Here is a 17,011-nt window from a genome sequence, read left to right as displayed (position 1 = left end):
CTAAAGTCGCATATGGGAGCTTCAAAAAAATCGCAAAAAAAATAGACCAGCTTCTGACTGGCGAGTTAGGCAGAAACATGCACAGATCATTGAGATCTGTGCATGCTTCTGCTGTAAAAAAATAGTTAAAAAAGAAATTTAAATAAAAAACTGGCGTGCGGTCCCCCTCCTAAGCATTACCAGCCCCGGGCTCAAAAAGCCGGTGCTGGTATCATAAAATCAGAGGGACAAACAAATAGGGGTCCCCTTGATTTAATGAAACCAGCACCAGGTTTAAGGTCCGGCGCTGGTTCCCAAAATACGGGGGACAAAATGACTAGGGGTCCCCCGTATTTAAAGAACCAGCACCGGACCCAAACAGCCAGCAGGGTAATGCCACAGCCGGGGGGAGACTTTTTATACAAGTCCCCCCGGCCAAAGCATTCAGCCCTGTGGCTGGTCAGCATGGGCAGGGGTCCTGGGGAAGTGGGGACCCCCCCAAAGAAGGGGTCCCCCCCCTCCAGAACTTACCTGCCCATGCTGAAGCCCGGGGCTGTCCTCCATGCCCCTGGGCTGTGGGCATGGAGCTGATTTTGTGTAAAATCAAGATAAATCTATTGTTTTTAACAGTGGTACTACAAGTGCCAGCAAGCCTCCCCTGCAAGCTGGGACTTGGAGAACCACAAGTCCCAGCCTGCAGGGCATTAAAGGGCCCGCTGTAACTTGTAGTTCTACTGTTAAAAAAATAGTACACAAAACACACACTGACACACATTTTAAATAAAAGTTTAATACACACATCACACACACACTCATACTTACCTATCTTTATCCCGTCGGTAGGTCGCTGGCTCTGGTGTCGGCGACTCCGTGTCGGCGGCTCCGTGTCGGCGGCTCCGGGCTCGGCGTCCTGTCCGACGATAATCCATGTTGGACCTGTGGAAGTAAATCCTACTCACCAGGTCCACCATGGATGGTCTTCTGTCTTCTCTTCTCTCTTCTCTCTTCTTCTTTATCTTCAAGCTCTTGCGGATAAGATAAAGAAGAAGAGAGAAGAGAGAAGAGAAGACAGAAGACCATCCATGGTGGACCTGGTGAGTAGGATTTACTTCCACAGGTCCAACATGGATTATCGTCGGACAGGACGCCGAGCCCGGAGCCGCCGACACGGAGCCGCCGACACGGAGCCGCCGACACCAGAGCCAGCGACCTACCGACGGGATAAAGATAGGTAAGTATGAGTGTGTGTGTGATGTGTGTATTAAACTTTTATTTAAAATGTGTGTCAGTGTGTGTTTTGTGTACTATTTTTTTAACAGTAGAACTACAAGTTACAGCGGGCCCTTTAATGCCCTGCAGGCTGGGACTTGTGGTTCTCCAAGTCCCAGCTTGCAGGGGAGGCTTGCTGGCACTTGTAGTACCACTGTTAAAAACAATAGATTTATCTTGATTTTACACAAAATCAGCTCCATGCCCACAGCCCAGGGGCATGGAGGACAGCCCCGGGCTTCAGCATGGGCAGGTAAGTTCTGGAGGGGGGGGACCCCTTCTTTGGGGGGGTCCCCACTTCCCCAGGACCCCTGCCCATGCTGACCAGTCACAGGGCTGAATGCTTTGGCCGGGGGGACTTGTATAAAAAGTCTCCCCCCGGCTGTGGCATTACCCTGCTGGCTGTTTGGGTCCGGTGCTGGTTCTTTAAATACGGGGGACCCCTAGTCATTTTGTCCCCCGTATTTTGGGAACCAGCGCCGGACCTTGAGCCTGGTGCTGGTTTCATTAAATCAAGGGGACCCCTATTTGTTTGTCCCTCTGATTTTATGATACCAGCACCGGCTTTTTGAGCCCGGGGCTGGTTATGATCGGGAGGCGGACCGCACGCCGTTTTTTTTTTTTAATCGCACATTTGAAAATGCGCACATTTTCATGACTGAAAATGCGCACATTTTCATTACTAAAACTCGCCCGAAATCGCACCACATCGCACTTTTTTACCGTGAATTCGCATCTCATTACATATGCGAATTTGCGGCAAAAAATGCGATTTGGAAAGGTGCGAATTTGTGCGATATGGTGCGATTTTTGGACTAGTCCAAAAATCGCACCCTATTACATATATATGTCGGGATTTTGACCCTGTCGGGATTTTAAATGTCGGGATTTTGACCCTGTCGGGATTTTAAATGTCGGGATTTTGTCCATGTCGGGATTTTGACCGTCGGGATTTTGACTGCATCCCATATAATGACCATTATTGCCCTTTTCTTATAGAGTGTCTGTGTGGACAGTTGGAGGAAAGCTGTTACACCCCTGAGCATGTATCAGAGAGAGAAGAGAACGTACGGGCAGACCAGGCTTTGCTGGCTGCGATCAGGAAACGTGTTCCAGAAGAAGGTCCTGGCTCAGCATCCAACCTGCGTGAGAAACACTTGGAGCCTGGAGGTAAAACATCACAACTGCATTATAACAGGATGAGCACCTCTGAGTGGGGATGAGGAACAAGGCTCAGATCCAGGGGGGGAGGCATCTCACCTGACCTTGGGGTGGACAGCGTTCACCCTGATGCACCCCTTGGCTAGATTGCACAACACCACCCTCCAGTAGGGAGCACGGTGCGGCTTCACAGCACCATAAATTGTATTTTTTGGGAAAGAGACGTGGTCATGCCACCTTTCATTAGGACATGTCTCCCCCGTTACCTTGGCCTGGCCACCCAGGCAAAGGGCATGTAAGCTGCCACTGGTACAGAGGTAATCCCTTAGGCCCCCTCTATGGGTCAGATGCCAGACTGTGCACATAAATTATATGGGCCCATTTAACTTTGCAGCTAATGCCCTAAAAAACACAGTTTCGGGGATTAGCCGCAAATATTAAGTATCTCCGGCACCTGCTGCCATCTCACCTGCACCGCTCACAGCCGTATCCGCTGAAGTTTGGTACATCGGGTAGCACAGCATCTGGTCCGCAGCTACCGCCATTCTGAGATGTAGCCATATGGACTACTTACCACAACGCCGGCGGGGCAGTGCGATCACTCAGGGGTCAGCTCTAACCATGTATGTCCATCACCACCAGGCATCATTCACTGCCGGCTTTGGGCCCCCCCTAGCTGTCCAGGTCCTGGATGCCAGTCCCTAGCAGTACCCACAGCTTTGGCTCAGACCGTGCACCTGCTAATGGTTATGGTTAGCCACACCTCTAAGCATGAGCCCCTCCCACTGCATTCTCCCGGGAAGCCCTTCTTGAGCCTTAGATAGATAGGCAGTGACCATTATTGCCCTTCTCTTATAGAGTGTCTGTGTGGACAGTTGGAGGAAAGCTGTTACACCCCAGAGAGAGAAGGGAGCGTGCAGGCAGACCAGGCTTTGCTGGCTGCGATCAGGAAATGTGTTACCAAAGAAGGTCCTGGCTCAGCATCCAGCCTGCGTGAGAAACACTTGGAGCCTGGAGGTAAAAACATCACAACTGCATTATATCAGGATGAGCACCTCTGAGTGGGGATGAGGAACAAGGCTCAGATCCAGGGGGATGGCATCTAACTTTGATTGGTCACCTCTGAGATGCAGACTATGCAGCCCTTAAGCTTTTACTGCAGTTACATCACAGTTACACTATATTCTATACCAATTGTACTAATTTGTTTTTAGAATATTGGTTTAGTGTTCTAAAATTATTTGGACACAGTATCTAGATGAGGCGGCACCAGTGACCTATACAGAACTGGGCACAGTATCTAGATGAGGCCGCACCAGTGACCTATACAGAACTGGATACAGTATCTAGATGAGGTTGCACCAATGACCTATAGAGCACTGGACACAGTATCTAGATGAGGCCGCACCAGTGACCTATACAGAACTGGACACAGTATCTAGATGAGGCCGCACCAATGACCTATAGAGCACTGGACACAATATCTAGATGAGGCTGTACCAGTGACCTATACAGAACTGGACACAGTGTTCTAGATGAGGCCGGACCAGTGACCTATACAGAACTGGGCACAGTATCTAGATGAGGCCGCACTAGTGACCTATACACAACTGGACACAGTATCTAGATGAGGCCGCACCAGTGACCTATACACAACTGGACACAGTGTTCTAGATGAGGCCGCACCAGTGACCTATACAGAACTGGGCACAGTATCTAGATGAGGCCGCACTAGTGACCTATACACAACTGGACACAGTATCTAGATGAGGCCGCACCAATGACCTATAGAGAACTGGACACAATATCTAGATGTGGCCGCACCAGTGACCTATACAGAACTGGGCACAGTATCTAGATGAGGCCGCACCAATGACCTATAGAGAACTGGACACAATATCTAGATGTGGCTGTATCAGTGACCTATACAGAACTGGACACAGTGTTGTAGATGAGGCCGCACCAGTGACCTATACAGAACTGGACACAGTATCTAGATGAGGCCGCACCAGTGACCTATACAGAACTGGACACAGTATCTAGATGAGGCCGCACCAATGACCTATAGAGAACTGGACACAATATCTAGATGTGGCCGCACCAGTGACCTATACAGAACTGGGCACAGTATCTAGATGAGGCCGCACCAATGACCTATAGAGAACTGGACACAATATCTAGATGTGGCTGTATCAGTGACCTATACAGAACTGGACACAGTGTTGTAGATGAGGCCGCACCAGTGACCTATACAGAACTGGACACAGTATCTAGATGAGGCCGCACCAATGACCTATACAGAACTGGACACAGTATCTAGATGAGGCCGCACCAGTGACCTATACAGAACTGGACACAGTGTTGTAGATGAGGCCGCACCAGTGACCTATACAGAACTGGGCACAGTGTTGTAGATGAGGCCGCACCAGTGACCTATACAGAACTGGGCACAGTGTTCTATATGAGGCCGCACCAATGACCTATACAGAGCTGCTACTATTTATTATGCCACCTAAGTGGAATAATATAACAGGTGCTTTGAGGTGAGTGGTTTGGCAAGCTGCTACCACCGTGGGGAGGTCAGCCCCCAAAAAAGAGACAAGAAGCAAACAGTAGAGTGGTGGAGCGCTCTGATAGAACAATATGACCAATTGGGTATTACAAATTAATTTATTACTGATAAAAAGATTATTGTGATGTTTCACATAAAAAAGCAATTGTATACAATCAACAACGTATTAATAAGGCTAAAATACAGCCTAATACAATAAACACTGATACTCAGTATATGGTGTACAGCCTGATAATTGCATGAAATTGGGGTATCAATAAAACATTAGACAGTTTTTCTCACTTGTTCCAAAGGTTAACTCCCAGATGGAAATATGGATATGTTCCCAATTGGATATGGGGAGAGCTGGAATGGCGGGTGTCCATAAACCTGACCGGAGGAAATAGAGCCTGATCCTGATTTTTTGTAGGGATACTGGTCTCAGTCCTTGGTTAGAGGGCTTCGGTGATTCTCAGGTGGTGTTGTCCCTTGATGATGTCCAGTTTTGAGTAGCCCAGGTGGAAAGGCTTTTGGGGAGGGAAAATGGAGGGGAGTTGGTCCAAGTGAGGTAGTCTCTGTCTGGAGTCCCAAATGAGTCAGAGCTGTAACACCTTGCCTGACGCGTTTCGTTACCCACAGGTAACTTTATCAAAGGTAACGTGGGTAACTGTTGGGGATATCTTAGGGTTACCAGCAGGGGGAGCAGGAGCGGACAGGGGCGTCTACTCTAAATGGATCACTGCTCCTCGTCTCTGCCCAATGTGCTCTTTTCTCTTTCAATGGTCCTGGTGACACAGCTCAACACTGGGATGTAGGAGGGTCCGAAGGAGCCAGGCACCTATCCTAAAGCTTTAGAGGGTAGGCTCCTCCCCTACTGCATCCCTGGACTCTTCAGTTCGTGTTAGGTGCCCACTGGAGTGGGTGCTATTCTAAAGGGCTGCAGGAGCAGCCGAAGAATTAGAGTAGTTAGGGGATTTTTATTGTTTTATTAACTTTCACCCTAGCTAGGTAGGCACAGTGTGAGGATTCTCATAGTGAATCCTCACACTGCTAGCGCAGCAGGAGCTGACAGAAGCGCGTCCTGTCAGCTCACTGTGCACAGGGGAGACACTGTCTGGTCTCCCTGTGCAGCGCTTATAGCCTTTTCTAAAAGGCTGCCTGGGCTCCGGAGTACCCTGAAACCGGCTCCACATTTAGGTGGGGATCATGGGGGACAGGCGCTCCGTGATGGCGGCGGCCATTTTATGCGGAGCTTACACGCTGAGCTCCTAGATGAGAGGACAGCAGCGTTGTGACAGGCATGTTCCAAGTGATCCCCAGTTGAGGGGGAGACACTGGAACTAGGAAATCCTACCTAAGGAGCGGCTGGCTGGGGGTGGTTGGCGCCAAAAGGTCACGGACCCCGCAGCAGCAGGGACCTGTGGTCTCTTCCTTCACTCTGACTTTGGCGCCTTTCAGAACGCTTGCAGCGGAGCTGAGCTGGCTTACTGATCCTGGCAGAGTGACTTGGATTTCCTGGGCATCGCTTCCCCGCAGTTGAAACCAACAGACAGATAAGTGACTGGGTGCATTGCCTCTGTATAAACGCTTGTACATTGTTTGCACTGTGTATACTGATAGATATACATTTATCACTTGCATCATGTCTGAGCATCAGGCTGTGGTTTTGGGGGAGGGAGCCCTCAGTGCACTGAGCGCGTGCAATGTTTGCACACAAAAGTTTGTCCCTGAGCAGATGGCCAAGGGGGGCTTATGTATTACTTGCGCTGATGTGAGACCCATGGGCAGTGAACCCCATAGGGCAGAGCAGATGGAACCTGCGTGGGCCAGGGCCCTAGGCAGGTCAGTAAACGCTTTGGTGCAGCTTTTGGACAGGCAGAGTGATGGGCTGGTAGAATCACAGAGACCTATGCCATCATCTCAGCAGTCGTCCGGCTCCTTGCCTCTTACCCAGGCAGATCCTGCACTGATTCAGGTGATGCAGGATACTGCTAAAGGGATCAACAGGTTCAGTGAAATGCTGGACAAAATGGATGATGTGGCAGGGACCCCTAGAAGGTCTTATGCTTTAACTACTGTGGTAGATGAAGAGGAAGGAGAGTATACTGACATCCCCTGGGATCAGGGTGATGATTTGGAAGAGAACTCTGCTGCTGGTATAGAGGATCTCATTGTAGCTGTGAAGCAGGCTTTAAAGCTGTCTGTGGAGGATAAGACTCCTGTTAAAGGTGTTTTTAAGCGACAGCGGAAGGAGGCTGTTACTTTTCCTTCAGATGAGGGGTTACAGGAATTGTTAGAAGGGGCTTGGAAAACTCCTGATAAGAGGCTTCAGATGCCTAAGCGATTCCTTAGTCTGTACCCCATGCCAGAGTCTCATGCGGAGCTCTGGGAAAAGGTCCCAGTTGTGGACGCTTCAGTGGCACGTTTGTCCAAGGCTACTGTATTGCCAGTACAGGGCGGTGCAGCTTTTAAAGATTCTGTGGATAAAAAGCTGGAGGGAAACCTCAAAGCTATCTTTGAAGGGGTGGGGTTTACCTTACGGCCCCTTATTGCTTCAGCCTGGGTCTCTAAGGCCATGATAGAGTGGGCTGGTGAATTATGCACCATGCTGCAGGCTGACCCTGGAGCATTACTGCTTGCAGAAAAGATTAAGGCAGCGGCAGAATATGCAGTGGAAGCAGAGGAGGAAGCTATTAAAATGGCAACCAGAGTGTCCACAGTCTCCATTAATGCCAGGAGAGTGCTTTGGCTTAAAGCCTGGGAAGCAGACAATGAGTCCAAGAAGGCTCTGGAAACATTAGCCTTCAAAGGAAAGGTACTCTTTGGTACCGAATTAGAGGAGATTATAAAACAGGCCACGGGCGGCAAAAGTACATTCCTGCCGGCCTCCTCAGCAAAGCAGACGTCCAGATTTTCTGCTTTTAAGCCGTCCTTTCGGCCCTCCCCTAGAGGTGGTACGTCCTTTCGAGGACAGTCTTTCAGGGGAAGGTTTCAGTCCTCTAGAGGCAAGACACAAAAGTCAAAATTTGGCTCTTTTCACAAGAAGCCTGCCACAAAAGGAGAGGATAAACCCTCTGCATGACTGTCAGGGGCTTCGCCCGACAGTGACAAAAGTGGGGGGGCGTCTCACACTCTTCAGGGACGCTTGGGCTTCTCTAGGCCAGGATGCCTGGGTGTTAGATATTATAACACAGGGTTACAAAATCCCTTGCAGAGGGCCGCCTCCGAAGAGGTTCATCCCCACATCCTTACCAAAGGAGGCACGGCTGCGTACAGCTCTTGTGAGAGCAGCTCACTCCCTTTTGGAAAAAGGGGTGGTTACACCAGTCCCCAGGGCAGAGTGGAAGAAAGGCTTTTACTCCACGCTGTTCCTGGTGCCCAAACCAGACGGGTCTTTCAGACCAATACTAAATTTGAAATCCCTAAATGTTCATTTATGGGTAGACCATTTCAAAATGGAGTCCCTACGGTCAGTACTCCTGAGTCTGGACCAGGGAGAATTTTTGGCGTCCATGGATGTCCAGGACGCATATTTGCACGTTCCTATACACCCGGAGCATCAGACCTTGTTGAGGTTTGCCATAGGAGACCTGCATTTACAATTCCGGGCGTTACCCTTTGGGCTAGCAACCGCGCCAAGGGTATTCACAAAGATAATGTCAGTAATGGCGGCGGTGCTCAGGCTCAGGGGAATCACAGTAATACCCTATTTGGACGATCTCCTGTTCAAAGCAGAGTCAGCAGCCATGCTGCAGAGTCACTTGGCAGAGGCCATCAGTTTTTTGCAGGCTCACGGCTGGATTTTAAATTTGCAAAAATCTCAGTTGGTACCGTCACAAAGGCTCCAGTTCTTGGGAGTCATACTGGACACCCATCTTCATCGGGTATTCCTCCCGGAGGTAAAGGCCAGGGATCTGGTCACCCTAGTCCAGGAGATTCTCAGGGCTCAGAGCATTTCAGTATGGAGGTGCCTCAAGCTCCTGGGGAAGATGGTGGCGTCATTCGAGACGCTTCAATTTGCCAGGTTCCACTCTCGGAGGTTCCAATGGAACATTTTGTCAGCCTGGTCAGGAAACACTTTGACCATGAAATCCGAGATGATAGTGCTGTCTTCGGACACCCGAGAATCCTTGAAATGGTGGACAGAAGTAGATTCCCTTCAGTGGGGTCGGTCATTACAGACCTGGGACTGGTTGATAGTAACTACCGACGCCAGTCTCAGGGGCTGGGGGGCAATAGTCCTGGATCTCAGGCTTCAGGGCCTGTGGACGGCAGAGGAATCAGCGTTACCAATCAATATCTTGGAGCTGAGAGCTGTCTGGAAAGTGATTTCCTTGGCGGGAGACAGGTTACAGAACCTCCCTTTGAGGATTCAGACCGACAATGCCACAGCTGTGGCGTATCTGAATCACCAGGGAGGTACACGCAGCAGATTGGCCATGTGGGAGGTATCCAGAATCTTCCTATGGGCGGAACAGAATGTTCCAGCTGTATCGGCTATATTCATCCCAGGAATAGAGAATATAGAAGCCGACTTCCTGAGCAGGGAGGAGCTCAAGGAAGGGGAATGGAGCTTACACCCTCAGGTGTTTCAACAAATCACTTCGATGTGGGGAACTCCGGATGTGGACCTGATGGCATCCAGGATCAACCGTCAAGTGCCCAGGTTCTATGCCAGAACAAGGGATCCACTAGCGGAGGCAGTGGATGCCATGACTATTCACTGGCAGGGAGATCTCCTTTATGCATTCCCACCAGTACCAATGTTACCGAGACTTCTGAAGAAAATACAGGGGCAGAAGGTTCCAGTGATCTTAGTGGCCCCAGATTGGCCAAGGAGATCCTGGTACTCGAGGCTTCAGAGGTTGTCTGTGGACTCATGGCGTCTACCTCTGAGACCAGACCTTCTAAGACAAGGCCCATTCAATCACCTGGGGCGAAATGTAATAGGGTGCGATTTTTTAGACTAAAAAAAAATCGCACCAAATCGCACCTTTAAAAATCGCGTTTTTTGCCGCGAATTCGCATATGTAATGAGATGCGAATTAGCGGCAAAAAAATGCGATTTGCCGCGATTTGCCGCGATTTTTAGTCATGAAAATGTGCGCATTTTCAGTCATGAAAATGTGCGCATTTTTATAAATGCGCTTTTGTGCAAAAAAAAAAAAAGTAAAAAAAAAAAACGGCGTGAGGTCCCCCCTCCTAAGCATAACCAGCCCCGGGCTCATTGAGCCGGACCTGGTTCCAAAAATACGGGGGAACAAAAAGCATAGGGGTCCCCCGTATTTCTGAAACCAGCCCCGGACTCTTGGACCGGTCCTGGTTCCAAAAATACGGGGGACAAAAAATCTGGGGGTCCCCCGTATTTTGAAACCAGCACCGGGCTCCAACAGCCCGCGGTGTCATGCCACAGCCGGGGGACACTTTTTATACAAGGTCCCCCGGCCAAAACATGAGCACCGTGGCTGGTCAGCCTTGGACGGGGTACCTGGAGGAGTGGGGACCCCCCCAATAAAGGGGTCCCCCCCCCCCAGGCTTCACCCGTCCAGGGCTGAAGCCCGGGGCTGTCACCGGCGTCCGTGGCCAGTGGACGCCGGCCTGATAGGGTTAAATTCATCATACATATCATTACATTGCTTTTTACCGGCGAACTACAAGTGCCAGCAGACCTCCCCCGCATGCTGGGACTTGGAGAACCACAAGTCCCAGCATGCAGGGCATTAATGGGCCCGCTGGGACTTGTAGTCCACCTGTAAAAAGAATGTTTATAAAAAACACACACACAGAGAAGTACAAGTTTATTACACACACACACACCTCAATTTTACACAGCGTTACTTACCATTCCTGGATCCAGCGCTGGTCTGGCTGCTTTACAGCCGGCTCCCCCCGAACTGACAGGCAGCGGGGAGAAGCGGCTGTCTCCGTCGCTTCTAACAGCCTCTGTAGCGCTGTCCGAGTGCTACAGAGGCTGAGAGCGTGATTGGCTGAGCTACAGTATGCGTCTCCATGGAGACGCATAGCTCAGTCCTGATTGGCTGAGCTATGCGTCTCCATGGAGACGCATACTGTAGCTCAGCCAATCACGCTCTCAGCCTCTGTAGCACTCGGACAGCGCTACAGAGGCTGTTAGAAGCGACGGAGACAGCCGCTTCTCCCCGCTGCCTGTCAGTCGGGGGGAGCCGGCTGTAAAGCAGCCAGACCAGCGCTGGATCCAGGAATGGTAAGTAACGCTGTGTAAAATTGAGGTGTGTGTGTGTAATAAACTTGTACTTCTCTGTGTGTGTGTTTTTTATAAACATTCTTTTTACAGGTGGACTACAAGTCCCAGCGGGCCCATTAATGCCCTGCATGCTGGGACTTGTGGTTCTCCAAGTCCCAGCATGCGGGGGAGGTCTGCTGGCACTTGTAGTTCGCCGGTAAAAAGCAATGTAATGATATGTATGATGAATTTAACCCTATCAGGCCGGCGTCCACTGGCCACGGACGCCGGTGACAGCCCCGGGCTTCAGCCCTGGACGGGTGAAGCCTGGGGGGGGGGGACCCCTTTATTGGGGGGGTCCCCACTCCTCCAGGTACCCCGTCCAAGGCTGACCAGCCACGGTGCTCATGTTTTGGCCGGGGGACCTTGTATAAAAAGTGTCCCCCGGCTGTGGCATGACACCGCGGGCTGTTGGAGCCCGGTGCTGGTTTCAAAATACGGGGGACCCCCAGATTTTTTGTCCCCCGTATTTTTGGAACCAGGACCGGTCCAAGAGTCCGGGGCTGGTTTCAGAAATACGGGGGACCCCTATGCTTTTTGTCCCCCCGTATTTTTGGAACCAGGTCCGGCTCAATGAGCCCGGGGCTGGTTATGCTTAGGAGGGGGGACCCCACGCCATTTTTTTTTTATAAAAACACTTTTACACATTTTTATTAACAGAACCATGCACAGATCTCAATGATCTGTGCATGATTCTGTCAAAATCGCCTGTCAGAACCTGGTCTATTTTTTTTGCGATTTTTGGTAACATTGACCAAAAATCGCACCCTATTACATTTGCGAGTTGTATACTTTATAATGGGAAAACATCTGGATGCGAATTGAAATGTGACTAAAAATCGCACTTAGAAAAGTGCGATTTCGCGGTAAAAAGTGCGATTTTTTACCGCGATTTTCAACCTATTAAATGTGCGATTTTCGGAAAATGTGCGATTTCGGCCGTTTTTGACCAAAAATCGCACATGTCTAACAAATCACACCCTATTACATTTCGCCCCTGGATTCAGATCGATTGATTTTGACGGGCTGGCTATTGAAACCACCATTTTGAAAAGAAAAGGGTTTTCTGAGGCAGTAGTACAGACGATGATAAAAGCCAGAAAAGCTGTATCTTCGGCAAATTATTATAGAGTCTGGAAGACTTACATTCGATGGTGTGAGAGAAGAAAGGCTCATACATCTCATTTTAAGCTATCAAGAATGATGGAATTTTTACAAGATGGTTTTTCATCGGGCCTAAGCCTTCAGTCACTGAAGGTGCAGATTTCGGCCTTGTCCATCTATTTCCAGAAAAAGATAGCCATTTTGCCGGAAATTCAAACCTTTTTACAAGGAGTATCCAGGTTGAAACCTCCATACAAGCAACCAGTAGCACCTTGGGATCTATCACTGGTTTTGGAATGCCTTCAAAAGGCACCTTTTGAACCTTTAAGGTCGGCTGACTTTAAGTTTCTCACGTGGAAGCTAGTGTTTTTGTTAGCAGTAGCATCTGCTAAAAGAGTTTCAGAATTGGGAGCTTTGTCATGTAAATCTCCCTTCTTAATTTTTCATGATGACAGGGCTGTTTTAAGAACAGTGCCTCAGTTTTTACCGAAGGTGGTATCTACCTTCCATTTAAATCAGGAGATAGTTCTACCTGTGTTTCAACCCCCAGAGGGTTCTAAGAAAAGGGACAAGTTGAGAACTTTGGATGTTGTGCGTGCCTTACGCATATATGTGGACAGAGTGAAGAGTGTCAGGAAGACTGACACATTGTTGGTATTGTACGACGTACACAAAATTGGTTGGCCTGCATCTAAGCAGACTATTGCTAGGTGGTTGCGGTCTGTGATAGCCTTTGCATACACCAAAGTGGGTAGACCAGTACCGGCCAAAATAAATGCGCATACCACCAGGTCAGTTGCCACCTCTTGGGCGGTTCGACATGGGGCCACAGCTGAGCAGGTTTGCAGAGCTGCCACTTGGTCATCTGTTCACACATTTGCCAAATTCTATAGATTCCATGAGTTCGCGTCGGAGGACGCATCATTCGGGCGAGCAGTGCTGAGAGCTGCAGACCTGAGCGTACCCTCCCAAAGGACCGGCTCTGGAACGTCCCAGTGTTGAGCTGTGTCACCAGGACCATTGAAAGAGAAAAGGGATTTTTGTAAGAACTTACCGTTCGAATCCCTTTCTCTGATATGGTCCTGGTGACACAGCTCAACACTGGGATGTAGGAGGGTCCGAAGGAGCCAGGCACCTATCCTAAAGTTTTAGAGGGTAGGCTCCTCCCCTACTGCATCCCTGGACTCTTCAGTTCAATCTTTCAAAGCCACTGGAATACATAACTCAGTACAAACGCCTGCACATATTATATGCACATTTTATAACAGAAAACTGTTAACTTTTAACCATTTTAACATGAACATCATGAAACTTCTGGCATACTTACTGAGCGTAAGGGAGGGATCGCTGTGTCACCAGGACCATATCAGAGAAAGGGATTCGAACGGTAAGTTCTTACAAAAATCCCTTTTTTCCACTTCTCTCAGTGGTCAACTGGCCACTGGCGGATCTCACCGGTGTGGAGTGTGTGTTGGTCATTGTGTGTGTACATGCAAGGCCAGGCACATTGTGGAGCCAGAAGAAGCTGTCATGGTGGGGGAGGGGGTCACTAGTCACCAGCCCCTGCTTTCGCCGGATACTGAAGGCTGTCCTGACGCCGGTCTCAGCAGTACTCCCCTGATTTTTTTGCCCCAGCCCAGACCTTGCACCCTCTAGTTGTTTGTTACACTCCTGTGAAGCCCTTGGTGGGACAGTCTGATACTTTATACAGATAGATAATGAACATTAGTATCTTTCTGTTATAGAGTGTATCTGCGGACAGTTGGATGAAAGCTGTTCCGCCCCTGAGCATGTATCAGAGAGAGAAGGGAACGGACATGAGATCGGGAAACGTGTTACGGTGGGAGGTCCTGGCTCAGCATCCAGCCTGCGTGAGAAACACTTGGAGCCTGGAGGTAAAACATCACAACTGCGTGATAAGAAGACAAGCACCTCTGAGCATCTGGGGACGAGGAACAAGGCTCAGATCCAATATCGCGGTAAACGGCACCACGGCGCTACTACATCAGGTGACACCCAGAAAGCCAGGACCACTCCTCAGAGAGAACCCCCAGATGAAACCAGCGACACGGTTCTAAGCTTGTTAATATGCGTAGCTGTACTGCTATTGGTATTATCCAATGTTATGTGTGATCCGTGCCTGAGTCTGTTCTAACGGAGATTGTGTTACGCTGTAATCTAACTAAGCTGTTCTTTCTTGCCTTGTTTAATGACAATAAAGTTGAATTGTATCAACTGGCAAATTTTTTTTTTTTCTGGAAAAAAAAACACTCTGAAATTGTAAATGTAAAAAGTTTATATAAATATTGATCTATCTCTTCCGTGTCCATAGGCTCCCAGTGTAAAATAACTCCCCACCCCCCATCAAATTCAGCCCCTCCAGTGGCAATAGATAGGTAATGTTACATACCTAGTGGTTAGTCAGCTTGAAACAAGCGGATTTGGGCTTGTTTTTTTCGTGAGTTGCTTGTTTTTTTTTGATGGTTGCTTGTTGCTTGTTTTTGGGCTTATAATTTTTTTTAGTAGCTTGTTTTGGGCTTGTTTTATTTTGGGCTTGGTGTTGATTTTCTCCGTAATTCAGTTATTCAGCACAGAGGTAAGGGACAAACACAGGTGAGATCTAGGCTTATAGAAATGGTAATGACTCCCATTATCTATGTTGCTGCTTGTGTGTATGCAGTAGGGCTAATCTGATTTTAACAATGATGCTTGTAGTAAGATTGTTCTATCTTTTCTTAAGATGTCCACACATGGTACAATTTAACAGGTGCGATGTGCGCTTCCGCGCACATTGCACTGCACAAAAAGTATGTGCTCACTAGATTGCATTGCATCTCATTGCATTGCATTCAAAACTCATGCGATCTAGTACAAAACGTACAGCGCCTGTCGCACCATGGGCGGGATGTACTATCCTATTTCACCACGTTATTTCATGTTTTCCGTGGCGGCACAGTGTTCTCTAATGTAAGGTTTCCCACACAAAAAAATCACATCTCTCCTACATTGTGAAATACCGCGAGTCTTCCGTCGCGGTATTTCCAGCCTATTAATTCAAATGTGCAGATTGCGGACTCGGATGTACTAAGAGCAGCCGCGGAGGACAATAGAGATTTAAATTTCGCTATATATACCTGGCGAATTTGCAAACTATAGCACTTTTCCTTTAATTTATTCACAAAGCACACAGCTTAAAAAGCAGATGGCACACAACTCACATTAATGAAGACCACAGTTGTGCTCCCTGCCATCCTCTACGCTCAGCCATCCACTCTATCACCCATTCCTGTGCTCCCTGCCATCCTCTACGCTCAGCCATCCACTCTATCACCCATTCCTGTGCTCCCTGCCATCCTCTACGCTCAGCCATCCACTCTATCACCCATTCCTGTGCTCCCTGCCATCCTCTACGCTCAGCGATCCACTCTATCACCCATTCCTGTGCTCCCTGCCATCCTCTACGCTCAGCCATCCACTCTATCACCCATTCCTGTGCTCCCTGCCATCCTCTACGCTCAGCCATCCACTCTATCACCCATTCCTGTGCTCCCTGCCATCCTCTACGCTCAGCCATCCACTCTATCACCCGTTCCTGTGCTCCCTGCCATCCTCTGCGCTCAGCCATCCACTCTATCACCCGTTCCTGTGCTCCCTGCCATCCTCTACGCTCAGCCATCCACTCTATCACCCATTCCTGTGCTCCCTGCCATCCTCTACGCTCAGCCATCCACTCTATCACCCATTCCTGTGCTCCCTGCCATCCTCTACGCTCAGCCATCCACTCTATCACCCGTTCCTGTGCTCCCTGCCATCCTCTACGCTCAGCCATCCACTCTATCACCCATTCCTGTGCTCCCTGCCATCCTCTACGCTCAGCCATCCACTCTATCACCCGTTCCTGTGCTCCCTGCCATCCTCTACGCTCAGCCATCCACTCTATCACCCATTCCTGTGCTCCCTGCCATCCTCTACGCTCAGCCATCCACTCTATCACCCATTCCTGTGCTCCCTGCCATCCTCTACGCTCAGCCATCCACTCTATCACCCGTTCCTGTGCTCCCTGCCATCCTCTACGCTCAGCCATCCACTCTATCACCCATTCCTGTGCTCCCTGCCATCCTCTACGCTCAGCCATCCACTCTATCACCCATTCCTGTGCTCCCTGCCATCCTCTACGCTCAGCCATCCACTCTATCACCCGTTCCTGTGCTCCCTGCCATCCTCTGCGCTCAGCCATCCACTCTATCACCCGTTCCTGTGCTCCCTGCCATCCTCTACGCTCAGCCATCCACTCTATCACCCATTCCTGTGCTCCCTGCCATCCTCTACGCTCAGCCATCCACTCTATCACCCATTCCTGTGCTCCCTGCCATCCTCTACGCTCAGCCATCCACTCTATCACCCGTTCCTGTGCTCCCTGCCATCCTCTGCGCTCAGCCATCCACTCTATCACCCGTTCCTGTGCTCCCTGCCATCCTCTACGCTCAGCCATCCACTCTATCACCCATTCCTGTGCTCCCTGCCATCCTCTACGCTCAGCCATCCACTCTATCACCCATTCCTGTGCTCCCTGCCATCCTCTACGCTCAGCCATCCACTCTATCACCCATTCCTGTGCTCCCTGCCATCCTCTACGCTCAGCCATCCACTCTATCACCCGTTCCTGTGCTCCCTGCCATCCTCTG

The 17,011-nt window shown here is 49.7% G+C and overlaps 1 protein-coding gene across 4 annotated transcripts in view; it reads left to right on the top strand.

Annotated features, from left to right (window-relative positions):
• The window catches only part of LOC146037303 (uncharacterized), a 49,560-nt gene extending 34,999 nt beyond the window's left edge, over nucleotides 1-14,561 (top strand). For all 4 annotated transcript variants that reach the window (XM_083161355.1, XM_083161356.1, XM_083161358.1 and 1 more), the window contains 3 exons: nucleotides 2,248-2,418; nucleotides 3,268-3,426; nucleotides 14,072-14,561. In XM_083161355.1, coding sequence (XP_083017481.1) covers nucleotides 2,248-2,418; nucleotides 3,268-3,426; nucleotides 14,072-14,481 — 740 coding nt within the window. In that variant the 3' untranslated portion in view covers nucleotides 14,482-14,561. The remainder of the gene's footprint in view (nucleotides 1-2,247; nucleotides 2,419-3,267; nucleotides 3,427-14,071) is intronic.
• Nucleotides 14,562-17,011: the final 2,450 nt, after the last annotated feature.

Source organism: Crinia signifera, chromosome 9 (genome assembly GCF_055691185.1).
Source record: "Crinia signifera chromosome 9, ASM5569118v1, whole genome shotgun sequence".
NCBI classification, from domain to species: domain Eukaryota; kingdom Metazoa; phylum Chordata; class Amphibia; order Anura; family Myobatrachidae; genus Crinia; species Crinia signifera.
Note: the sequence above shows the minus strand (reverse complement) of the source record. Positions and strands in the feature narration are given on the sequence as shown.